Here is a 26,373-nt window from a genome sequence, read left to right as displayed (position 1 = left end):
TCTTTGCTAGAAGTGTTGGTCTTTTAGGGTGCGTTCCACTAGGCGCTCACGCCGTTCACAACGATCACGACCACGACCGCCCGAATTACCGTTCCACTAGTGCCCGGCTTCAAAAGCGTATAGGCTAGTGGAACGGTACGTGAGCGACGGTGAACTCGTTTTTGAAAATTCAAATAGCGAAATGAATGCAGAAATCAGTTTTGTATAATTTGATTCTCTTGAGAAAGATGAAGAACAAAACTCTCGCCAAGTTCTTCTTTGATTTAAGCGGTTTAGCTTTCACAACATTGGTACAGTGGGAATCAGAATTTATTTACAAATCTTGTGTTCTTGTTCGTGAGAAAGCAATAGTGTTCAAAAATCTTTGGTAGTGTTGAAGATGGACTCCGATATTTTACAAAATTTACAAGTTGTAGCGGAATTTGATGATAAAATGAATATAATAAATAAATAATAACTTTATTTCAAGGAATCTTCGTACAAAGATCAAATGAAATCGACGATAATTCATCCATTTTAAATTTAGCGCCACGCGTTCACAAACGACCACTTCGACCAACGGGCAGAGATGGGTCGTCATGATCGAAAACGATGACGTCATCGATTCGAAGCGGGCGATCGTGATCTTCTAGTGGAACGGCCTTAGGTCGTCGTGAGCGTTGTGAGCGCCTAGTGGAACGCGCCCTTAGAAAATGTATCACATTTAGATGGTCGATGATTTTTCTGTGATTTACGCGTGTCGAAAATTGACCTTCGAAAATGTCCCAAAAAGATGCGGTAAGTTCACGGATATGGTTTTTTTTTCCTTTGTCTATGTCCTTCCTTTGTCTATGTTCCTCCTCTTTGGCTGTTACTCCTAACATTGAACTAAAGTTCAAGTAAAGAAATTTAGTTCAATGACTCCTAACCACAGAAATTAAATCCTAACCTAAATTCGAGCGGAATGTCAGCCTAAAAGTTTGTTTTGTTTTTTTTAAATGACTTTGTTTATGTTATGATGTGCTAGTGGTGCTGCAAATTATTTTCAATAACTAATAAATGGCATCTGAAGATCATATTAAACTCTCCGATTTGATTAAATCAGTCCATTCTGAGTTGAGGCAAAAGTCGAAGAATAAAGGTTTTGAGAAGGCGTGGGATGAACATTGCAAAAATGATGATCTTTTGTTGAAATATGCCAATGCCATGAAAATATTGGCAACGAATCATTGGCAGAACAACTTCACTGATAAATCGAAGGCTTTCTGCAGGGTTGAATGGATATACAAATATTGTTTACAGTATTTTACTGACGAGGAAAGCAGTGAAAAATTGAGACAAAGGCAACGGGAACTTGATATTGCTGAAAAAATTGATATTTCAGTTAACATTCCGTTTCTTCCACAGAAACCAGTGCTTAAGCTTCTAGATGTTGGAAGTTGTTATAACCCGTTTTCTGTCTATAATATTTTTGAAGTTTTAGCTATTGATATTGCACCAGCAAGCCCTTGTGTAAATAAAATGGATTTCCTCAAACTGGAACTGAAAAATAAAATAAATATTGAAGAAAACACATTAGCTGCTAATTACTTCGATATTGTAGTATTCAGTTTATTCTTAGAATACATACCATGTCCAGACTTACGATTTAAATGTTGTGAGAAAGCGATGGAATTGTTAAGGCCTGAAGGTCTTCTTTTTATAATTACCCCAGATTCTAAACATGTAGGAGCCAATGCTCAACTAATGAAGTCTTGGCGTTTTATGCTTGCTGAAATTGGTTTTTCTAGAATAAAATATGAAAAATTGCCCCATATTCATTGTATGGTCTTCAGAAAGAGTATCCATAGTGAAATTGCACAGAGATGGTCAGTTTTACATAAAAATAATCAAATATTTGATAAAATGTTCATACCCCAAGATTTTCTTAAAAAAGACAAACATTAAAGGTTACTGTTAACAAAGACTGCCTTTCTATTTAACAGAGAGTTGCTTTTGTACAAAACTTAATCTGTACATCATAGTCTCTGGCGTACATTCTGAAGCTTATAATTCCTACTTAAACTGAAGCAAGAAGATTTAGCTATAAATTGGAAGAATGATAAATGTACGTGGTTCATCATGAACATGGAGACAAAGTCGTTTTGTCCCACAATACTTATTAGGTGTTAATGACAACTAGTTCTGAAACTTTTTAAACAGTCTCGTTTTCAAGTCATAAAAGCTACAAGTTACATTGATAAAATATTGACAAATTCTTTGTGATATAAAGTCCTATCTTCTCAAAATCAGCCAAACTAAAACATTTTAGTTGATCCTTCTTCCTTCTCTCTACCAAAGAGAAATCTTTGTTTCTTCTCTGGGGTAGGCTATGTCTCCCTATCCCAAGGAGATATATCTCCTTGATGCCTCCATGGTCCATCACAGCCCTCTTAAGGGGGCTGTGGAGGGTCCATGCCAAAGATTATAGATATAATCTTTGGGTCCATGCTATGGATGGAGGGTAGCTACCAGAGACAACCCTTGTCTCTGCCCTTATGCTATATCAAAGAGTAACAACTGTTGTTACTCTTTGGCTATATTTCTGTGTCGTTCACTGTCAAAGGATGACAGAAATGACATTGTCTTATTACATTTCTGTCACTGACAAGTTTTGAAGACAGCTTGTTTTGTAATAATTAGGTAATAATGTCGTCGATACTAAGAAAATTAGCCCTCGTTACCAAAATACCTTATAATATCAATGCAACCGGTAATTTTATGAATTGGTTTCTTCAATCAAAATCTAATAAGAATTGATCTTTTAGGCATTACTTCTGTTTCTAAAAAGTTCTCAACTGAAGCAGTAAAAGAAACAAAACGTAAGTTTCTTTATATAAGGATATTCAAGTGTATTGATAGTTAATTCCATTTCTAAGCTACCATCAGGAAAATTGAGCAGGGCGCAGTAGACAAACTCAAAGATTTTGGAAAGTATGTCGCTGAATGTCTGCCTAAATATGTTCAGAAAGTGCAAATCGCAGCTGGTAATGAATTGGAGATTCTCATAGCACCTGAAGGTGTAGTTCCTGTATTACAATTCTTGAAAGATCATCATAATGCACAGTTTGCCAGCTTGGTCGATATTGCTGGAATGGATGTTCCAAGCAGGCCGTATAGATTTGAGGTATTTTAAACATTACATATAATGTGAACCTTAAATTTTCGTCAATTTTCTTTAAATAATAAAAATAAGCTGCTAGTACCATTTATAATAGTAGTATAAATATGGGGATCAAGCTTTTCAAGAACAAATGAGGTTGAAAAGTATATTGTGGTAATTCATTTCAGGTAATCTACAATCTTTTATCCTTAAGGTACAATTCTAGATGCCGTGTTAAGACATATACAGATGAGTTGACACCAATTGAATCTGCCTGTGAAGTTTTTAAAGCTGCCAACTGGTATGAAAGGGAAGTTTGGGATATGTATGGTGTATTCTTTGCCAATCACCCTGATTTAAGACGTATACTTACCGATTATGGATTTGAGGGGCATCCATTTAGGAAAGATTTTCCATTGAGTGGATATGTAGAGGTATCTTTCATAGAATTCTTAGTATTTCTAAATGACTTAATTTCGGCAAAAATTGACTGATCTATTGATTATTTAAGGTACGATATGATGATGAGAAGAAAAGAGTTGTTGTGGAACCACTGGAACTAGCACAGGAATTCAGGAAATTTGACTTATCAGCGCCGTGGGAACAATTCCCCAACTTCAGAAAGGCGAATCCTACATCAGAGGAAGTTGAAATAAAAAAATAAGAATATCTGACAATTTCACTTGGAAGTATTTCTTAATGGATGTATAGAACTAAAGATGCTTTATTTTGAAATCCAGAAACCTTTCCTGATGTAAAAATCTGTACACCCAAAGGGAAAGGTCAATGTATTCATTATTTGAAATAAATGTTTTAAATTTTTCGCTGTTTGTTCCCTGAAAAGTGACAGCCTGTTCAATTTTTACTTTGAATTGCTGAAAATTGTACCCAATGGAAACATCAGCTAGAAGGACTGAAAGCTTATTCCCTAGTTCTGCAGTTGTAAAAGGGTTTTTTGGCTCTATAATATCAATTAAAGCAATAGGGAATATTCCTGACAAAAATGATGTATTTTCTATTAAATATCTTGGAAACGTCACATTTTTAAATAACCATTTCAACCGTTTCCCAAAAAAAAATAATTTTAAGCACTTAAAAATGAAAAATACAAATGGGTATAAAATTTAAAGAGTTTCATTTCGATTGCACAAGTTGGCAACATCGTCTGAAATATGACTTGAAATAAAGGACAACAAATACATTATCTTGATGATAGATAGACAAAGATGGCTGCGACCAACGAGGAAGGTCGTAACATTTTATGGGATTTTTATGGCCGGTTGCATTTGTGGCTCGCCAGTAAGAACGCGCCTGTTAATCAACAGCTGTTATTTTATCAACAAGCTGATCGGAAATTGTTCTTTTCATTGTCTAGTAGGCGTTGTTGCCAAATCGTAAACTCGAAACCAAGCGATTTAAATTTTAAAACCCCAATTTGAAGAATGATTTTGAATAGTTTCCGCGGTGCTTTTGAAAAATTCATGAATGAAACTCATAATTATTCAGTTTAAACTTGCATATGCAGTGATAACCCAAATTGAGGAGAATTCCTCATTATAGGTACCTATATGCCATTCATATATACAGGATGTTTTTGAAAAATTCATCTGAACAAAATTTGTCACCACAGTCTTCTTCAATGTTGCCCTGACAGTTTTACTCGAAGTAAGACTACATTAGAAACAAAGATATTACATATTTGTGTAATATCTTCGATTAGAAACAATAACAAAAGAACTTTGCCAACAAACAATGTCACAAGCACTTTCAAAAAAATTGAATTGTTTTACACGTCGACATTTCAGTCATGTCTTTAAGTTTCCTGAAGCCAGTGTCACCTTCCACTTGAATTGAAATCACATTGAATTTGAGGGGATGATAACTGCGCCATGTTGAATGTTTTATGTATATTTTCAATTGAATGATTCATTTTGACGAATTCTACATTTTATAAAAGAGACTTACCTTGGAAAACACCCTGTATATAGTCGTGTTTTATTGTAAACGATCAATATTACGGTGACCATTTTTAAAAGAGAAAAAAAAGTCTTTCAAAAAATATACCATCTTATTTACACCATGAAATATTTCTTTTCAATACATCGAAAGCTTTCAACTGGTTTTTACCATATTACAACATTTGGGTTTAATTATACATCTCTGATAAAGATCAAACTACTCAAAAAATGTTACGAACCAAAAAAACTATCACATTTCAATGCGTCCTTCACAAAGGAATGATGAAATGTTAAAAATAAATAATTTGGTATGATGCACCATTTAGTAAACTCAAGTAACATTAACTTGTCATTTTCCATAAATATTCAATTTGCAACATTGCTGAATATTCCTAGGTTTGAAATTTCCAGCCTTTCAGAAAATTCAGAAATATTTAAAGAGCACCAGCCATATGAGTCATAACTAAACTGTTCAGTTTGATAAAAACAAAATGCTACCTGGTTAATCAAAAGTAGCCAGGATATCCAACAATGTTTACAGCCATGAAAGCCTACAACAATATATCACGAATTTACATTGTGATAGTATATAACATTTGTCTAGACTAAACTTTTAATTTAACAGAAAAATAGCAATAATTCATCAACACTTAAACTATATACATATATTTACAATGAATAATACTTCTCAGGTATCGAAAATAAATTTCAAGAAGAAACTTGGACTAACAGCTTCCACATAGCTAAATATCTTCATAAAAAATATATGTATCAACAATGAATTTTCAAATGTAGGAAATTGAGTTACCAATACCAATCTTTGGTAAGTTATAAAGTATTCCATCACTACTATATAATTATCATTTCAAAAACTTCACAAGGTCGGCTATTTAAAATTTCTCAAATAATGTAAACAACATACAACCAGATAATCTGATTCAATAAAATAGATTTCTCTGAGTCAATCCAATTGTTAAAGGCATTCTGCCATAAAAACTGCAACATTTAGTATAAATTGTTATATAACGGTTTTTCTGCCCAATCAATCAATTTGTTCCTGTATTTTCATTCAGCTTCTTCATCCTTAATTTTTTTAAATAGCAATCATCTATGAAAAACTTCACAGGTATAGGATTTATTTCAATAATCACTACGTTCTCTGATGAGTACTTGAACAAATTCAAATGGAATAAAAGAGAGCCATTTGTCAAATTATTTGAGGCAATAAAATATGTCTCACAATCTCATTTATCACCATTGTTCAAATTCCTCGTATCCCTGTGGATTGTTTTCGAGTAAACAACTTTTATAAAATTCGGAATTTCAACTTTCAACAGTTTCACATCGAAGTAGTTTTAGGAAAAACACGCATGACTGATGTGGTAAGTGCAATAGGGTCAGTTTGACTGGGATTCATGTGTCTTTCATGGTACTCCTGAAAGCACGGAACTATGCATAGGTTGGTTTGACATTCTGGACAGTGATATTTGGTTTTTCTTCTCAATATTCGCCCATGAGCGTCTACTGTATTCCAGCAGTAGTTGCAACCTAGCGCTGGGCCAGGTCTCACAACGGGGCAATGGGTAGATCTGGTGCTAGTCTGTAATGGAAAGCATGTGCGTGTGCAAATTTGAGTGATACTCAGTTTCGGGAGTACTAATGCAAAAACAAAATATATGCTGTGTTAACGGGCTCTTAGAGTTAAATATTCCATATGCCGTTTTTCGTTAACACTCAGTAGCTCCGTAACTAAGCGTTTGCGGACCTAGGTACATCGATACTGTCGTTACCATGGCGGTAACATATCAACAATAATAGGAAATGTTGAGATCTAAGGTGAAGAAAAAACTTCCTGCACTGAAATTTCTAGGAAAAGTTGAGCGAAGAGATATAAATGAATTATTTGAACCAGTGAAAACTCTGAATTTTACTGAGGAAAGAGCTGGGGAAAAAGATTGTTGCGAGAATAAATGGCTTGGAAAACATGGTGAAAGATTCAGAAAAATCTATAATGAAAATAAAAAGCTCATCGGGAAATTAACAACAGACTATAAAAAGGCGCTGTGGGAAGTTAAAAATGAATCTCCTGGAAGAAAGGTATTTCAACAAAAAATATAATAATATCAATTTGAAACAGATTTGAGTGAGTAAAAAAATAACGCACGAAATTCATATCTTCGGTATTTACTATTTCGTAGAAGAATACAGATCAATTTTCATTTTAAATTACGCAACTTTCAATATGTAATTGAAAAAGGTGGTGAGTAGTTGAGATTTTTGAATGGTAACCCTAAATCTTGGTTCCAGAAATGTCCATCTTTTTTGCCGAGGATGAGTTGGTCATTAATGTCTTTATCAACCCTTTCTTTATTTTAGGAATGAAATCATTAAACTTATTGAATTCAAATTTTCACTCTTTGTGTATTTCTTAGGGTAGTAATTGATGATAGAACATATGAATTACAATGTGATTGTTCGTTTATTTTTGTGATTGCGAATGTTATTTCAGATAGTTCATCAATTACTACCTAAAGAAAAGGCATGAATTCAAAAACGCTTAAAAACATTAATCGCACCTAAAGTGTATGTCATTGGCATCAAAATACATAAGTAAAGTAAAAAATCGAATTCAATAAATTTAACCACTTCATCCCTAGTAAAAACCCAATCTTCAGCAGTAGAAGGTCTATTCATTTCTGGCACAAAAAGTTAGGGTAGCCATTCAAAAAATTCCAATTCCCTCCAACCCTCGTAGAGGGTGCATGACAAACTCTCCAATTATACACAAAAACTCATGTTATTCAAATTTATCGAAATTTAATAAAAATATTTGTCAATATCCTATTTATCTTTTCAGCAGAAATCCATTATTTCAGAAACATCAGATGATTTAAAACGCGTGCTTGAAAATTCCAAGAAAAGACAGGAAGATGATGATGCTCCATTTCAAATTAACGATCCAATTGATATAACCGACTATATGGGAGATAAGGAAATTTATGAGGAACAAGAGGATTCGGCAACGTGGGTGCTTCTTCGGGCAAAATGTGATGAAGATGCATCGGAAACGTCATCGGAAGGATTTATTAATATAAAGTCAAAAGAACAAGATGAGATGACGAGACCGTCTATCGATTGGGAAATTTTGAACGAATCGATGATAAAATGTAGAAAATGGTTGGAAGACTTATAAAACGGAGGTTTTCTGTTTTCATTTGTTTAATAAACAAAAATAAAGATAATTGAGCCACTATCAATGATACCTTACGTTCTACAACATAATTTCAATCATAAATATCTCGGAATAAATTAGGAAAGTTCTCCTCCAAAATTAAAATGGAGGAATTATATACTTCAGACATTAACTTGTTCCCCATAGGGTGCTGATGCCATTCCTTACACTTTTTTCTGCTGCTCATGAATGTGGTTCTGTTTGGTTCGGAAGTGCTCTCGGAATAGACTCGACACACAAGTCAGTGATTTTCTGACTGGAACCATTAGATCCACACCTTTGTATCGGTTAACCCAAGGAGGTCGTCAATAATGTTGACAAAACCGACAACATCCTTAGGGGCCTTGGCCGGTCCTCGTGAGTATCCAGGACCGGTTTCCCCATATGTTCAGCTGTTTCTGATTCTGATCCACAGAGCCTACAAATCTCATCTCATCTGCTGACTTTTCCATACGGTACAAAAGATATTTGTACCGACAATGCCCCGTCAGCAGTACCACCATCACCCGAAGCTCAGCTCGTGACAGCTTTAGCAGATTTCTGGTGTAGGTCGGTGAAATCATCACGAATTTCTTTGACTGAGTAAGTCCAGGAGTGTCCCTTCATAGGGTTATTCTGTTGTTCACCTCTCATTGTTGGACCACTGCCTTATATTGGTCTTTTAAGAGCCCACAGAAGGGCTCAGGTCCAGCAGATGGTAACCTTGATGCTCTTTTTGCAAGTTCATCGGTTTTTTCATTTCCTTCAACACCACAATGCCCTGGTACCCATAGTAGAGTCACTTTATTGCCTCTGGCGAGTTGCTTTATGGTATTACGGCACTTCCATGTCAGCAGAGATCCCTGACAGTATGATTCCAGGGACCTCCAGGGCCTGGCTGTCGTGGTGATATAGATATGCGCCCCTTCTAGGTTCATTTTAAGAGCGCATACGTAAACAGCCAGTGTCTCGGTCTGTAAAATATAGGGTTCACTTTCCAGGGCTTTAGAGATCCTCAGTTTAGGTCCATATGCCGATGACCCTTTCTGATTTTGATCCATCAGTAAACCACGTGGATGACTTTCTGTCCAGACGATGATTGGCATAACATCCGATGGTTTTGCCAAGAGGTTTGAGTCCAGTTGGTTCAATATCCTCATATTGTTATCCAGTTGAGGGATATTCTCATTGCTTCCAGCAGGCTGCGCATTTCCTAACATGTAAGTGTAGGGGAGGCAGATCAAGTATGGCCTCTACGCTGCTGTAGGAGCTGTAGGCATAGCTCTCGTAACACCAATACAGGCCAGCATTTGCAGTTTCTGCAACAGGTTGCGTGTGGTGACCTCTTCGGTTTTTGTCCACCATGCTAGACACGCATAGGTGACAATAGCCCACCGCTGAGTATAGCCACAGTACCATTTTATGTTTCATTCCCCATGTCTTGCCAGAGAGTTTTTTCAAGCCCACATGACCGCCGTGGCTCTGGAAAGAGTCTTATCTATGCGTTTCCTCCAGTTGAGTTGGCTGTCCAGGATAACACCTATTTTGGACTAATATTTCATTCATGCAATTGATATTATAGATCTTGTCTGGAAACTCTTTCCGAGTATAAATTAAACATTAACACATAGAAATCATAATATATATTATATTATTACTTTAGAATACTAATCCCGTAATAAGAAATGCTGCGAAAAATTGACAGTTGTCGTTAATGCGGATGCGCACCGATCAGTTTTCTGAATTATCTCTCACTAAGGAAGCAAACATATAAACGAATTCACATCAACCAATGAAATTTCTTTATTGAGTCTTCAGAACTCACCTGTGGAGACGAAACACTCCTTTTTAGCTCATCTGTCCTAACTCTCAATGTAGCTGTCGGCATCTGAGGAATATCTCCTTTCAGTGGAAGTTCCTGAGATACGGACAATGGATCTGTTACCACTACAACTGGACTCATCGCCCTTTCTGCTTGATCTCCGAGCTTCGAGGAGTGTACGAAAGAATGAATATTCGAAGGTGGTGAAAAGGACTGAAACAAAAATGATTGCCAATATAATTTTCTCACGACGGATTAATGAGCTTAAAATCTCCAGGGGTTTTCAACAACCAACAACAATACTATGAGATCGTTAAGAAACGTCACTATAAACCGAAATGGATAAAATACATAACGTTTTTTTAAATAATGATGATATGAGAAATCCAATACATTGAGAAACTTACTCTTGACTGACTCAATAAAAGAGGATGGGAGTGCTGCTTCAACAAGACGGAACCAGGAACTGCTAATAAACTGCCAGGAGGTGGAGAGTTCGTGGGTAAAGGATCGGAGCATTGCCTCTCCATACGCATCGGTGGAACTGCCAAGTAATGGACGGAAGGAGGATCGCCATCACATGGATGATTGCCATCGTTTTCTTTTTTGATTCGCTGTTGCCTCATGAGGAATCGTCCTCGTTTGGTTCCCATAGCGAGTTGGCTGTGATGTATAAACTGTTGAGATAGTTGTGCGTGTGTAGTTACATTAGGTTTATCTGAAGGAAGAAAAATTGATCGTATAGTGTATAGAAATTATTTATCGATGTTCGCACCCCGCATTCACCTCACAAGGTAGAACCTGTGCGAAGGTTAGAGAAAAAGGTACTTAGAAGGGGGGCATTACTTAACACAGTGGAGATGTGCTTGAATATAGTTTGCAACAAGACCTATTGGATTACCATTACTTTGTGCTGAAGGTTGAGGAAAAAATTGATAGATTAGATAGATGAGTAAACCTACAGAATTCACAATTCATAGTTTATCACACATTCAACCTCTTTTTATGTGAGGGTTTCAAACTACTGGATAAGTGGATCAAGCGATCATAATAGTGAATTTAAGGCAAGTCGTAGTAAAACAATGGCGGTACTATGCACACAGATTAAAAACAAACTACCGTTTATAACTACTCAAACAATATCTCCCTAGAGTTCAATATCGTAGAAATATTAATAGGGTGCGTGTGTTCAACAATTTTTTGGAACAATCAAATCATCTGAAGGTATCACTGATTCAAGTCACCTGGTCGAAGGGCACTGGAATAAGTATAATTTTTCAACAACCACGAAATGATACTTATCAAGTTTGCACTCAATAAGAAACAGTATTCCTGCCTTTTTAATGGAATGGCATAAAATATCTATACCTATTCGTCACTTTATAACTAATCCTAACTTTAAAAATTCAACATCTACAGTCAAAGTGAATTGACCTTGAATTATTTGAATCGAATGATATTTTTATATTCCATAAAATACGGAAATGACTACATTGACATATCGAATACGCTTATGGGGTCAGAATAATGTAATGTAGAGTGTGTTAAAGGAAAATTGCCTTCAATTAAGCTATGCAAACGGCAAAAAACGAAAGAAAAACACTGGTGGAACCTTCCGGGGCTACATATAATTCCAAAAAGTTCCTTTCGCTAATATTTCAATAGTAGATTCTTGAGGCCAAAAGAATCAACATTTTTTCCTAGTCGGCTCGGTTTAAAAGATGCAAGATGTTGAAAAACCAAAACAAATTGTTATTTTTAGTTCTATCTCACAAACGGTTTTATCGAATGAAATGAATTTCGGTATATAGTTTTTCATTTATTTGATGAATCTTTTTCGAACACAAGATATCACCCACGTCTTCCAGTTTACTCATTATGACCATTACGTACCATGAAAATTCCAAAAATTCAAACAACCCAGCTCTTGAAACTAAGTTGGACGCTATCTAACGAATATTTGAACGTTTTGTAAAATAAAAGTATTCTTCATATTTTCTCGTATAATGCGCCGCTTTGTTGAAATTTTATGTTCAAAAATCAAAAATATCTGTGAAATTCCAAAAATTGAGTACTGTGACCGAATGCAACTCTTTATAAAAGATCCACAGATATGTAGTGTCACAGATTTAACTAGTTATTCTGAAGGTAACTTTGTTTTTCCAGGATTGACACAGCTCATTATGAAAACTTAAAATGGCTATATATTTTTATCAGGACCGAATCGAAAAAAAAGACATAGGAAGAAAGTTATTCTTTTGACCTCAAGAATCTACTGTCAAAACATTTGTGAGTCAAGAACTCACACTGTATATGGAAATGCTTTTATTTTTATTTGTTTATTCACACATGCATACAGGTAAGTATACAAATATAAATATCTGTCTAGACCATACGACCTGTCAAAAGAAAACTAAAAAAGGCATATTCAAATAATAATACGAGTTCACACCAACATACACACACAAACAAATCAAGATAGGAACCCTTCCAGGCTGTATATTGTTCGCTGTAATAGCAGCTTCTTTACGTGTGTACTGAACTTCGATTCATTGAAACCTTTTATATTTTCAGGTAGCTTATTATAAAGTTTCAACGTTATATAGTTGGTTCCCTGTTGTATTTTCTTCATTCTTGCTAGTGAAACAGTAAGGTGGTGTCTATTTCTGGTGCAGTATGAATGGATTTCGGAATTGATCGTAAACCTATGTTGATTCTGGTGAACGTTATTCACAGCGGTCAGGATGAAGATTGATATGCACGTAAGTCTCTCCTGAAAACGTCTCGACAGCTCTCTCTTTGGCCCATGCCATATATGGTTCTTAGTGCTTTTTTCTATTTCTTCAGAATCCTCTGAGACGCACTGCTGTGTCCCCACACGATTATTCCATAGGTCATGTGCGATTGGATAGTAGAGTAGTAGGTGAGCCTGGCTGTCTGAAAATCATTTTCATTCTCCTAATTAGATATACCTCCTCAACATGGTCGTTCCAGCGAAACGAGGATTGAAAGATAACGTCAAGATATGAGAGCCAATCATTGCTGTGCAAGTCTTTGAGTTTTATTCTCGTTCAAGAGAAGACCATTTGACGCGAAACACCTCTGAGCCTCTGAAAGTGCCGCCGTTTTGGCCTCAATTGTGTCTCTAATCTTCGAACCATACATAATGGCAGTATCATCAACATAACTGCATTCTTTATTCGATGTTAAATTCACGTGTAGGTCATTTGTGTAGATTATGAAAAGTATCGGTCCCAGAATGGAACCTTGTGGTACTCCTTTGGTGATTTGTTTCATGTTAGAAAGAGTATCTGGATCTTAGCAAGAATATGCTATACCTCCTCATACCTGATACCTTACTGGTGCCGCCTCAGGATGATCCTAAAGGGAGTTGGTCTAGCAGAAACTGACCAGTGCAGATTAGGTGTGGATGAGGAGCAAACTCCGGAACACCTCCGGACAACCTCCTTTAAGCCATCCCAGCAACTCGAGTTCATTAGAACTCTGGAACTAGAGGGCGAGAAGTAGAAGACGCAGGCGGGTGGCTGGAACAACTCTAGTAGGGGCACAAGGTGAAATGCAGCCGCCGCCCTTTAAAATCTACAGCTCGCCTAGCTCGTACCCATTTTTTCGAAAATTGAATATATTTGAAAAACCAATGAGTATATAATCTCTAGCGTAATTTTCGACATGAAAATTTCTTCATGTATTCCTAGCTGATTCACTTGATAATTCTATCAAATTTGAAAAATAATCACAAGTGTTATAGCGTTACGTTCAAACACAGAACTAGCAACCCTCAAAATTCCATAGCCTACTTGAGAATTTAATTGCACTATTGAGAAGTTTTGTATTGAAGCTATAGATAGAAAAAATCAAGTCAAGTGACTCGTTTCAGTTAGGACACCTGTATAGAGTGAGAAACAAAGGGGGGAAATACGTAACATCAATTTCATTCAGTATATCCCCTCTTCACATTCCCTTTTGATCCTATCCACTAAATTTCTGGAATGGAAAGTAAGGGTTTAGATAAATATTTTTTGTAGGACTTATGATTGGTTAAAACTTCTTATACTTCTTGGATTAATATGTATAAATCATTGGTATATGTTCCAAGATAAAATCTATTTTATTCATATTCATATTACAATCGGATTCTGTATATAAAATCTAAAGGAGAATTATCAGAGATTCAACAACAACAATGGCATTCAAAAAATAATAAAGGATAAAAAATTCATATACATTTGAAGAAAAAAAAGTTTTTCCAAGTAAAATAAGTGTAAAGAGTACTTTGGTATAATTTTTTAACTAGGCAAACAATTTTTTATTGCCTATAAATACAACAAACTTTCAAAACAACATTTAAAACGATTTTTGGATCCAGGTACGCGATCTGGTAAATTATCTATAAATAAAATAACAAATACCAAATTATTCATGCCGCATCGCAATGTGTAAAATCTTCAGTTAGATGTGATAAATATCGAACTTTCTAAATATTTCCTGCTTTCTCATTTCCTGCATGTTCTGCGGTGTCGTAAAGTCAGTTGAAATTATAAATATCAACATAATAAGATATAATTTTAATGCCATAAAACCATTGCAACACCATAACTGAGCAGCTTTTTGAAATAAATAAGGTTTGTGAAAACCCATTGAAAGATATAACTGAGGGTGAGACACTAACTTGAACACTTGAAAAGATGTTGAAGGATGAGTTGTCATTGTTGGTTTCAAAAAAGGTGCATTTAAAACTTTCCAGGGTCTATACAGGGTGTATTTGAAAGTGAGTCTTTTTTTTCAACAGAAGGTAGAACTGATCAAAATGAAACGTTTTACCAAAAATCACCTATTCAAAACTTTCAAAATGACAAAGTTGAAGAAAATTGAAAATAAATTGAAAATGATTATTGAAATAGATTCGAATGGCACAGCTCATATTGAAAACTTGAAATGGCTATACATATACAGGGTTTATTGGAAATGGAAACTTAGGATTGCCGAATTGTTCTCATTATTTTTTAGTAACTTACACGATTTTATAAAATGGCTCATATCGATATCAACTGACAGAAGAGACTTACTATACAAGTGTAAAAAATAGAAATTATACTTCAAAATCTCACCAATAAAATTCGTCTAAATTATTCACAATCATTCCTCATTATTCACGAATTTTTTCACAATGGGCATCACAATCTTCTTGTTCGAACATCCCAACAATCATCGTAAAAATGGGATGAAATGGGAAATTATCAAAACACTTTTTCAACATAACTAACATAAGCACTTTCAAGAAATTGCCTCGAATTTCTATATATTTTTTCACCCTAAATTGCACGATACAGCAATTATGATTCTCTCAAAAGTGACCTGATGCATCTAATCAGATGAACTTGGTACTGAACCATTCATTGTCCAGCCATATGTATATGTTTTGTTTCGTTTTTGCGATGCCGGAGTCACCTTCCACAGTCCCGTACTTGAAATTCAATGAAATTTTGTCGAACTTCTAGGATTTGTATCTAAGCCATCTTGGATATTTTATAAAGACAATTTTTGGTTAAACGACTTATTTTGATGAGTTCTACCTTCTGTCGAAAAAAAGCCCCACCATTGAAAACTCCATGTATAGATATCTATATCTATTGATCATAACGCATTATTTATAAATGTCAATTGTTTGTAAATGTAATGTTAATTGCGCCTCTTCAAACCATCCGTCTGTTCCGATATTCCTGAACAGTACTGTCAGTATTTCAGAAACGATGCCTATTGGCCCAGTCGTTCGAGTTCTATTGTTATTCGATTGCGGGCCAGTACTAGCAGCAATATCGGAACAGGCCCCATATGTAATAGGGCCCAAATATCGATATTTGTGAAGATCATACATGATTGGCCGAAATTTGTGTTGGTACTCCTGAATTCACGGCAATAATGACAGCTGACATTTGCCAGACGGTCAATGTTTCTTTATGCAATCCGTACGTCCTTGAGTCGTTTTGAAATTGTATATCTAGAGTGTAACGACGTTTGTGAAGTGGAGAGTTTGAAAGTCTCTTGCAATTGCGATGAAACTTAGTACAATAACTTCAAAATTTCCTGATACTAGTTTTACCAATGGAAGTACCTTTTCCTGTTCTCACAGATTTTATAAAATTAGGAAAATCTGTCAGCTAGGAGACTTTTTTGACATGAATTAAGGAGTTCCTACACAAATTTCAGCCAATCAGATATGGTCTTCCAAATATCGATATTTGGTCAATTACTTGGATTAAAGTATCGAAGCGTAGTTTACAGATACATATAAATAACGCTAACAATCGAACCTCAGCATGATAAATTCATTATTATAAAACTTCCTCTTCTATGAGGCAGGAACTTCACAATTTTTTTGGATTGGCAACTTGGGCCGTATCTAACAATGAAATTCAAGACCATACTCATGATAATTCAGCTTTTAAGCCTCGACCTTTGAGTTTACCTTTGAAGATAATTAGGTGAAACACCTAAATTGAAAAAGAATACATATAGAGAGAGCAGGAAATATTCAATATTGCCATATTATCTGTCAGCGAAAAATCTCCACCTTTGTACAGATTTATTTTACTGCCTCAGCCACCTTTAGTTTAAAATTTATTTTGCATATTAAATGAAAACCTTTTTTTCTTAGGTACAGCATTCGAATGAGAGTGATAGTGAAAATCAGGCTCCGATCTTAACTATCCCAAAATATTTTGTCTCATCCTTAATTGATTTGATCGAAATTCACGGTTGGGTAAGCTTCAATGTTGGCAGTTGGCTGACCGATTATGTTCGATGGGTTCATTCTTTGAATCATCTGAGTGAAATCGATATGTTTATTGTCGAAATAACCAACGACAGGACCAGCCATGTTGACAGGATTATCGGACACTTGTTCTAATTTGTAATTTTGTTGTTCGATATGTTCATTTTCTTTGGTGCAGAGTTTATCGACGTTGCCGTTATCTACATTATTCCCGTTGGTGTTTACTGTTTCGTTTTGAATTTCGGTTTTCCTGTTCTTTATGCTCAATCTAAAATTTGGATATCCGCGTTTCTTGTATTCCAGCCACAAGGTACGATTATTCACGCCGTACATTTTAGCCGCCTTACAAAACCCAATACCGCCGAATCTGACAGCTTCTAAGGCCTTAATGAATCTCTCCTCGCTCTGAGGATTGACGCTACGCTTTTTCCTTTGATACGAAGGTATTTCTTCGGTAGCGGGAGATGTACATCTCTTTATGTTCAATGCGCATTCGGATATTGCTACGTTGTTTGGTATGGCAGCGTTTGTTGGAAAACTGTTGTATTGATCTGTGGTATTGTAGGCCGTTTGGTCCACCAGATTGGTCCAGTTGAGGCCTGGAAGGATGGGTGGTCGGTTAACGGATTGCAGATATGGCGAGGCTAAGCTCAACCGCGACATGAGATGATGTCTTTATTATGAAAATATAATGCAGATTGCTACAGTACAACTAAAATATCAGGAAATGTGTAAATAACACTGAAAAATCATTTTAGAGTAGGCAATTCTGAAAGCTTTCAGCTTTGATTGATGATGATATTCAATTAACCATACAACTTTAAACGCCGAGTAGGAGTTCTATTCTCCAAATAATACGTCACAGTAAATAACAGAAATTTAACAATTTTAAAACATTACTTGAAATGATAGAGATCTTTCATCAACAATATGGACTGATATCAAAGAGTGTTAACGGAAGAAAACGAAAGCTGATGTTCTTTCGGCCATTTTCTGGTTCTGGCAAGTAGGGATATCGAAAAGTTCTCATAACTTTTTTGTCTTTGAAGTTACAGATCTGAAACTTGAACCTTCTTAGCAACTTTCATACGAAATATTCTGACAAAACATTTCTTTTTCAATTCAAAAATAACAAATTCAATGAAAGTTAGCATTTGAGAAAACGGAATTTCGCCTAATGATTCAAAGTGGAGAAATATTTTGAGCTCGTCAGTGGATTCTACGCAAGAAAGTGCCTGAAAATAGTTCAAGTTTCAGATCTGTAACTTCAAAGATAAAAAAGATATGAGGACTTTTCAAAATCGTCAAAATCTCATTTTTTGCTAATAACTCAAATCGTAGGTGGCCACGGTTTTCACCAATCTTTGTTTCTCCGAAAAAGAGCTATGAAATGTGTTTGTTTTCTTCTTGCTGCTATAGTTCTCGAGACGAATTTTGCCCTGTACAATTGTATTTATCCATACTATCAATTTCAAGTTGACAGTTTTCACCAATTGGAGCAAGAACAATTGATATTCCTCCACTGGAATCAAGTGAAAGCGATTTGAAAATAAATAATACAGATCAACTAACATCATTTCAATAATTTGTAGGTACTAATTATAACGTGAACTATAGCTCATGGTTAATCTACCACCTCTAACAGAATTATTTCTTTGAACTGCAGTTACACGAACTATATTTCAAAATAACCATGATAATTTGGAAACTTCCAATGGAAAATGAAGTAACATTTTTGAAATTTTGAAATTTGAAATGAAGTGCTCCAAGGTATTTCTTAGCTTCAATTGTACCATTATATTCCAGATTTCATATGAAAAGTCAAGTTAGCGTTTCGGATTGTAAAACAAAAGTATGAGCAAATTATAAATATGGCACATAACTAATTTGAAAAATCTAATTCTTATCCACTAACTAGTGAAATATTGGATTCCACAAAGCTTGATTGGAGAATCAACGGTTGATTGACGAATCAACATCGACTTGTTTTCAATCGATAATTCAGTAAAAGACATTCCCAATGTTATTCTTTGACTCATTTAAACAGTAGATTCTTGCGGTCAATGAAACACTTTTTTCTTATACCATTTTTTCTGATTCGACCATGATAAAAAGATATAGCCATTTCAAATTTTTATAATGAGCTATGGCACCTCTAGAAAAACAAAATCACCTTCACAATAACTAGCTAAATCTGTGACACCACACATCTGTGGATCTTTCAAAAAGAGTTTCATTCGGTCAAAGTACACAATATTTCGAATTTCACAGATATTTTTTATTTTTGAACATCAAATTATTCGAAAATGCTATACTAGAAAATTTGAAGAATACTTTTATTTTACAAAACGTTTCAATATTCATTAGACAGCGTCCAACTTAGATTCAAGAGTTGGGTTCTCTGAATTTTCGTTATTTTTATGGTACGTAATGGCCATAATGAGAAAACTGGAAGACATGGGTGATATCTTGTGTTCGAAAAAGATTCATTGAATAAATGAAAAACTACATTCCGAAATTCATTTCATTCGATGAAACCGTTCGTGAGATATGACTAAAAATAACATTTTTTTATGGTTTTTCAACACCCTGTAACACTGTATATTTTAAACTGAGCCGATTCGGAAAAAATGGTAAAGGAAAAAGTGTTTCTTTTGACCTCAAGAATCTACTGTTAAAACATTTGTACGAATCACCCCTATACTAGGCGAATTAGAAGAATATTTCTAGGAATAAGATCAGCTTGGTTATAATCCATGAATAGAATTCTTTGAGAAAAATTTTCTCAGGAATTTGGACAGTATTTTATTTTTCTCAAATTATATCCAATTTGCCAACGTTTCGGAGGCGAGTTCCTCCTTCTTCAGGGCTAAAAGACAAAGGGAGACACTCAACAAAACAATCATAAGGACAGTTTGAAATACCAACCTCAAGAATATTAAGTTGTTCGAGAAAATATCGTGAAGTAGCAATATTTCATGAGATCAGATTGAAATTAACATTGGTTTTTGCCAAAGATTTCTGGGAATGATAAAACACCAAAAAATTAATTATCATTGTGAAATGAACTTATGTCTGGAAACTAACATTGCAATAAATGGGTAAGTACTAAGACATTTACGTAGAACGGACAACGCAGCGCTGATTTAAAACCAAAGAATGTTTTGACAAGCGTTATAACCTCACATTTTCGTACTATACAGCATTGAATGTGTCAAATTTCCATGGCCATTCCAATGCTTTTATAAAAGTGAATGGAGTATACATAAATTTATCCATGTAACGCCACTGCCTTAGTGTCGCGCTAGATAAAGAAGTATCGAATGTGTGGACGACAAACAAAGCGTTTGTAGCACTGCAGTGGCCATTCCATCTGTCTATGTTCCAAGCCGTTGACAAACTAACCTTGCATTAGTTTGTCTATGTTCTGTGTCTGGACCTCACTCTACAGTGGCGCCAACTGGCCTTGAATACTGATAAATTATAATTAACTGCGCCTGATTGTTTCAGCATATGAATGATATGAATGTAAAATGAAGATGTGATAGTTGAAGCTTAGCCTCTGCCAAAATTCTGCAGAAGTATGGGAGAAAAATCATCCTTATCGGAAATGACAGAAGGGTTCACCACGCTCACGTAGCAGTTGAACTTTAGCCTCAAATATTTTCAACAAGATGTGGAAGAAAGTTTATAATAAATTTTGAGCACTTACGACAATCTGACGGATGGGATGTACTGGTTGAGGGTTTCGGCACTTCGATATTTGTATCAGTTATAGTTTGTATGGTTGTGTATTCTTGCTGGGATATAGGCTGAAAACAAGTCAACATTATCGTAGGAATATTTCATGAATTTTAAGTGTACAAAAGACGATACAATCAAATATGAATCAGCCATTTAACAGACAATATGAAGTTGAAAGATAACCATAAGTCTATTAGTGATGCTGATTTGAACCGATTTAGGTTTTCTGAGAAACATCAACAAATTCATGACTAGTTTCTCGTATAAAAAAATGCATAACTCACCAAATGAATGTGCTGTTTCAAACTTCCCTCACTACTTTCATGAGAACTACCTCTTTGCAGCTCGGAATCACTACTGCTCTGCTTCTTTTGACTGGTTATATTATCCATATTGTAGCTAGGATCTGATTTGATGACTGTTTCCACACTGATATTAGTATGAGCGGAATCCCCTAAATGTGACTCTTCCACTGATTTTTCTAAAGAACCAGATCCAGAGCCTGTTGATGATTTCCGTAATCGTTTTCTGAAAAAACAGAAGGAATGATTTTATTCTGATGGTAATAGTCACATGAGATTCAGAACAATCTGTTTATTAAAAATACTAAATTGGTCTTTATTTCAAATCAAATTCATCATTCTATATGAAAATGGAGTGAAACAGTGTCAAAACAAAAAGGACTAAGAAATCATTCATATCATCTCTACATTCAACAAAAATCCATAATGTTTTCATTTGAGGGCTTTGAAATCACTTCAATGTTTCTAGGCAGTGAATTGAAAATTTTCAGACATTTGTATTCTATTTGTTTTTGACTTGTTGTTATACTAGGTAAGCTCCTTACCTTCTACATGAAGGCGAAGACGGGCAGGGAGAAGGTGAAGATTGATTTTGAATCGGCTCATTGTTCCAACTTGTGTCAACTGTTGTTAAAAGTTCAGCTCGATCAGATGTGTTGTCTTGTCTAGAGATGGACTGATCCACAGGGATTTCTGCCAGTCCTTTATCGAAGAAGAAAAGTAAAATTTCAAGTATGTTGCATATTTTTCACTAGATCAATATACGATATTCCCCTAATTAATTCTAACCTTTAATTTTCAACATTTCCGCAGTTTTGAGAATGTGTGGTAGCTGCTCTTGTGACACATTAACCTCTCCATAATACATGAAGTCAACCATAATTTTCAGATCCACAAACTTCACATCTTTAAGAATCACAATTGGATGTTGGCATGGATTAATTGTGAACAAAGACTGAACAGAAAATTATGGAATTTTATATCCAAGAAAGTAAACATAAAAATCGCAAATGATCTTTCTATGAGTTATCCTCTTAATGTGCTTTTGTAATTGCGAACATATGATCTCAGTCTGTCATTCAAAGACAGAAGTTACCTTTTCATATTGATAAGAGCGTGTCACAAAGAATAGGGATAAAGTCCATCAAGCATGAGCCTTTTTAGAATCTGGAAGAGTAATTACATGCATATATCAAGTGATGAGAATGAAGAAAAGTAAACGTATAAGACATCATCACTTGCAGACCCTGAGATGAAAAAAGGTCATCTTTTGGAGTTGAATTGCTTATTTCTGTTGTATCTCACAAGAAAGATCATCTGTCTGAAGTATATTTGTAAACGTTCAAGTAGTATAACAATATAGTTATCCTCAAGCATTTTACTCACTTGGAAATAAGAGCTACATGCCGACAAAACTACTTTATGGGCTTGTAAATGTCTTCCTTCTGCTGCTAATGTTACATCAACTAATGATTCACTATTCAATAGACTAGAAAATACGGAAATAAAATTGGGCTGGTGATTATTCCATCTAAGGCAATATTGTTGCATTGTCATCTCAGAAAAATGTCAACAAATTGAACCCAGTTGATTTTGGACGTTGTTTATATTTTGTATTCGGAGTTTGGAATCAATAAAAAAATGATTCCACTAATACATGTAACCTTGAAAGTCCACCAATACCAAATTGTATAAATGATGGCATCAACAAATTGGACAAAAACTTTTCATGAGGAACAAGTCCAATGATTTCTTCGCTCTTTGTGTTTCAAAATGAGATTTGGATCTTTAAGAATTATTTAATTTGTTTTAATTTCAAAATAACACTATCTTTCAGTTTTCAACTCAAGACCACAGAAAATGTGACTTGACAGTTGTTTATTCGATGCTCTTGGTTTTCTTCTTGTTGAGAGAGATGTTATTACCAGAGATATATCTCTGGTTATTACGCAAAAACCGATTAGCATTCGTTGGATTTTAAATCACTCGCCATCCATTTCCGTGATTTTTTCGTACATCAGCATGCTAGCTTTCGTTATCTCTCATGAAACCAGCGGTAGATTAGAGTGACTGAGTTATAAATAATTTCAATATACCTATCTATATTATACAGGGTGTCCCAGGATTCATGGGAATAAATATAGATATAGGTTCAGAACCCCAGAGTCACGTTGTTTCAAAGATGGCGACAAAGAGAAAGATGAGTTTATTCAATTTTTTGAAAGAGTGTCAGAGATAAACGAATGAAATATTGAGTGATATTCCTTGCAATGCATATCATTCAATGATATTATGTTTGAATTTCTCATTCAGGCTTTCAATATCATCATTGAATAATATGCATTGCAAGGAATATTTTATTTGGAAACGACATTCTGAAAAAATGTACCTATCCGCTGCTTATGTTGTGCAACAGCAACTGGTTACCAAATTTGACGGTACTGGTTCGGTCGGAAATAACGAGAGGGTGCATGAAAGAGACGAGGCGAGGGACTTGGCTGTCTTAGTTCATGTAGCAATGGATCCGACCCGTAGTACTAGGAAATTGTCAGATGTATCTGATGGTTCACGCAACAACAATCATAAGAATCCTTAAACAACATAAATTCCATCCTTATAAGCTACGATTGGTTCAGGAACTGCATGAGGATGATCCCGATCGCCAACTGCAGTTCTGTGAAGTTGTCAGTGAAATGATTGAAGGTTATCAAAACTACATGTTCGATATCTGTTTTTCGGACGAGTGTTAACACTCGATTTCGAAAATCTCGATTTTTTTCGTTCAAAAATGGGCCTATATTTGCTACTCTGCCTGAAAATCAGGATGTTCCATTACTTTCTTAGGATGAGGAGTACACAGAATTTGTTTTGAAGATTCTAGAAAACCAAACAGTTGATGATTCAATAGAATCTAGAATTGCATTCTAGAGAGCTCTGCGAAGTCAACAAGAAAATGAAAAGTGAAAAAACAAATAAAATTATTCTCTCCAAAACAGGGCGAGATATTTGAAATTTTGGTATGAAAATATAGGTTTTCGAACACGCTGCATTTATTGCGAGCAATTTCGAAAGCCCTTCGTTTAGATTAGATTAGATTAGATTAGATTAGCTTTATTGGTGATATTGCAAAACAAGTTGTTGCTTTCACAAGTCATAAATACAGAGGTTGCAATAAATATGAATGAGATAGATATAAAATATATAGAGAACACAGAACAGTTAAAAGTCACTAAAATTAAATAATAAATAATAATGAAGACATGTATATTGAAAATAATTTAAAATAAACAAGTATTGTTCATAAAACCTCAAATTAACTCGCAGACAAAGAATTCGTTCACTGAATATAACACATTTCTGATCAATTCCTCTTTCACTTTATTTTTAAAATGTTTAATTGATAAATTTTTGTAAGCACTAGGTAAAATATTATACAGGGATGTTGCACAGAAGGCGGGAGATTTTCATCTTGGAAATGGCATTTTCAAAAAATTACAAATTTAAATCTGCGATATCTACTGTTATATTCATCTGATCCAATTGGGATTTTTCTATTCTATAATCAGCTTTGCCTAGGCTTCCACCCCAGCACAAAAGCTCGATTTTGAAAATCTCGATTTTTTGGGTCAAAAATGAGCAAGGGGTTAGACCCCCCTAAATTGACCTATTTGCTACTCTGTCTGAAAATCAGGATGTTTTATTACTGTTTTAGGATATGGGGTGCATAGAAATTGTTTTGAGAATTCTAGAAAACCAAAAAGTTGATGATTCAATAGAGAATTGCATTCTAGAGAGCTCTGCGAAGTCAACTTGAAAATGAAAAGTGAAAAAACAAAGAAACTTATTTTCTCCAAAACAGGGACAGATATCTGAAATTTCTGTATGAAAATATAGATTTTCAAACACGCAGAATCTTTAACGTGCAATTTCGAAAGCCAATCTCTCTTCGTTCAGATTTCATTGAAATTTGCAATTTAAAAATGAAAAGTGAAAAAACAAAAAGAATATTTTCTCCAAAACAGGGACAGATATTTGAAATTTCGGGATGAGAATATCGGTTTTCGAAAACGCTGAATGTATTGCGAGCAAATTCGAAAGCCTATCTCCTTTCGTTTAGATTTTCATCTCGGAAATGGCATTTTTCAAAAATTGCAAATTTGAATCTGCGGTATCTCCTGTTATATTCATCTGATCCAATTGGGATTTCCTGTGCTATAATCAGCTCTGCCTATGCTTCCACCGTAGCACAAAAACTCGATTTCGAAAATCTCGATATTTTGGGCCAAAAATGAGCAAGGGGTTAGACCCCCCTAAAATGACCTATTTGCTACTCTGTCTGAAAATCAGAATGTTCTATTACTCTTTTAGGATATGGAGTGCATAGAAATTGTTTTGAGAATTCTAGAAAACCAAAAAAATGATGATTCAATAGAGAATTGCATTCTAGAGAGCTCTGCGAAATCAACTCGAAAATGAAAAGTGAAAAAACAAAAAAACTTATTTTCTCCAAAACAGGGACAGATATTTGAAATTTCGGTATGAAAATATAGATTTTCGAACACGATGAATGTATTGCGAGCAAATTCGAAAGCCTATCTCCCTTCGTTTAGATTTTCATCTCGGAAATGGCATTTTTCAAAAATTGCAAATTTAAATCTGCGATACCTCCTGTGATATCCATCTGATTCAATTGGGATTTCCGGTTCTATAATCAGCGTTGCCTAGGCTTCCACCGTAGCACAAAAACTCGATTTCGAAAATCTCGATATTTTGGGTCAAAAATGAACAAAGGGTTAGACCCCCCTAAAATGACCTAATTGCTACTTTGTCTGATACTCAGAATGTTCTATTACTGTTTTAGGATATGGAGTGCATAGGAATTGTTTTGAGAATTCTAGAAAACCGTTGATGATTCAAAAGAGAATTGCATTCTCTTGAGCTCTGCGAAGTCAAATAGAAAATAAAAAGTGAAAAAAAAAATTTCTCCAAAACAGGGCTAGATATTTGAAATTTCGCTAAGAAAATATATGTTTTCGAACACGCAGAATCTTTAACGTGCAATTTCGAAAGCCAATCTCTCTTCGTTCAGATTTTTATCTTGGAAAGGGCATTTTCAAAAATTGCAGATTTCACTTGAGAATTCGTCAAGACCGAACGGTTGCGCCGAGATTGATGAACTTCTCAGATTTATTACTAGAAGAATTGCTTTTTCAGAATATGTATCACATTTAGATCTACGGTAATTATCCTGGAACGGAATTATCCATTTCACCCTAAAGGCAATGTAAACCGTCATAAATGTTGGTATTGGTCAAATTAAAATCCAAGATTAGATATTTCGTGAGGTGCATAACCAGCTTCGCCAAAAATTATCTCATTGGCCAAATTTATTTAGATCTATTGGAGAACGCTTTTCAATTTC

At 34.9% G+C, this 26,373-nt stretch overlaps 4 protein-coding genes across 5 annotated transcripts; 3 read left to right on the top strand and 1 right to left on the bottom strand.

The window, feature by feature from the left end:
- Nucleotides 1-975: 975 nt before the first annotated feature.
- On the top strand, nt 976-1,943 carry LOC123310834 (S-adenosylmethionine sensor upstream of mTORC1). The gene has a single exon (XM_044894513.1). The coding sequence runs from the start codon at nt 1,039-1,041 to the stop codon at nt 1,924-1,926; it is 888 nt and encodes a 295-aa protein (XP_044750448.1). The 5' UTR covers nt 976-1,038; the 3' UTR covers nt 1,927-1,943.
- Nucleotides 1,944-2,572: 629 nt separating this feature from the next.
- On the top strand, nt 2,573-3,942 carry LOC123310842 (NADH dehydrogenase [ubiquinone] iron-sulfur protein 3, mitochondrial). Its single transcript, XM_044894525.1, has 5 exons — nt 2,573-2,731; nt 2,787-2,840; nt 2,898-3,145; nt 3,310-3,555; nt 3,633-3,942. Exons 1-5 carry the CDS (start codon nt 2,668-2,670, stop codon nt 3,783-3,785), a joined length of 765 nt encoding a protein of 254 aa, XP_044750460.1. The 5' UTR covers nt 2,573-2,667; the 3' UTR covers nt 3,786-3,942.
- A 1,228-nt stretch (nt 3,943-5,170) lies between these two features.
- On the bottom strand, nt 5,171-22,807 carry LOC123315780 (longitudinals lacking protein, isoforms H/M/V). Of its 2 annotated transcripts, XM_044901637.1 has the most exons (8): nt 22,338-22,807; nt 21,741-21,906; nt 21,497-21,653; nt 20,934-21,177; nt 20,618-20,717; nt 10,520-10,830; nt 10,116-10,325; nt 5,171-6,679 (listed from the first exon to the last, which is right to left on the bottom strand). In XM_044901637.1, exons 1-8 carry the CDS (start codon nt 22,506-22,508, stop codon nt 6,419-6,421), a joined length of 1,620 nt encoding a protein of 539 aa, XP_044757572.1. In that variant the 5' UTR covers nt 22,509-22,807; the 3' UTR covers nt 5,171-6,418. The 2 variants fall into 2 exon arrangements, with proteins under 2 accessions (XP_044757572.1, XP_044757579.1); XM_044901644.1 differs by lacking the exons at nt 5,171-6,679; nt 10,116-10,325; nt 10,520-10,830 and adding an exon at nt 16,531-17,504.
- On the top strand, nt 6,806-8,313 carry LOC123315795. The gene is made up of 2 exons (XM_044901655.1): nt 6,806-7,176; nt 7,937-8,313. Exons 1-2 carry the CDS (start codon nt 6,901-6,903, stop codon nt 8,270-8,272), a joined length of 612 nt encoding a protein of 203 aa, XP_044757590.1. The 5' UTR covers nt 6,806-6,900; the 3' UTR covers nt 8,273-8,313.
- Nucleotides 22,808-26,373: the final 3,566 nt, after the last annotated feature.

Source organism: Coccinella septempunctata, chromosome 1 (genome assembly GCF_907165205.1).
Source record: "Coccinella septempunctata chromosome 1, icCocSept1.1, whole genome shotgun sequence".
Taxonomy (NCBI): domain Eukaryota; kingdom Metazoa; phylum Arthropoda; class Insecta; order Coleoptera; family Coccinellidae; genus Coccinella; species Coccinella septempunctata.
This window is presented reverse-complemented; position numbering and strand designations above follow the sequence as displayed.

Coding starts and splice junctions, on each gene's coding strand:
- LOC123310834 (XM_044894513.1), top strand. CDS start 1,039: ATGGCATCTGAAGATCATATTAAACTCTCCGATTTGATTAAATCAGTC.
- LOC123310842 (XM_044894525.1), top strand. CDS start 2,668: ATGTCGTCGATACTAAGAAAATTAGCCCTCGTTACCAAAATACCTTAT. Junction 2,732..2,786: donor TTATAATATCAATGCAACCG/GTAATTTTATGA, acceptor TTGATCTTTTAG/GCATTACTTCTGTTTCTAAA. Junction 3,146..3,309: donor GCAGGCCGTATAGATTTGAG/GTATTTTAAACA, acceptor AATTCATTTCAG/GTAATCTACAATCTTTTATC.
- LOC123315795 (XM_044901655.1), top strand. CDS start 6,901: ATGTTGAGATCTAAGGTGAAGAAAAAACTTCCTGCACTGAAATTTCTA. Junction 7,177..7,936: donor ATGAATCTCCTGGAAGAAAG/GTATTTCAACAA, acceptor TTATCTTTTCAG/CAGAAATCCATTATTTCAGA.
- LOC123315780 (XM_044901637.1), bottom strand. CDS start 22,508: ATGACAATGCAACAATATTGCCTTAGATGGAATAATCACCAGCCCAAT. Junction 21,907..22,337: donor CATGTAGCTCTTATTTCCAA/GTGAGTAAAATG, acceptor TTTTCTGTTCAG/TCTTTGTTCACAATTAATCC. Junction 10,831..20,617: donor ATCCCATCCGTCAGATTGTC/GTAAGTGCTCAA, acceptor TTCTTCCTTCAG/ATAAACCTAATGTAACTACA.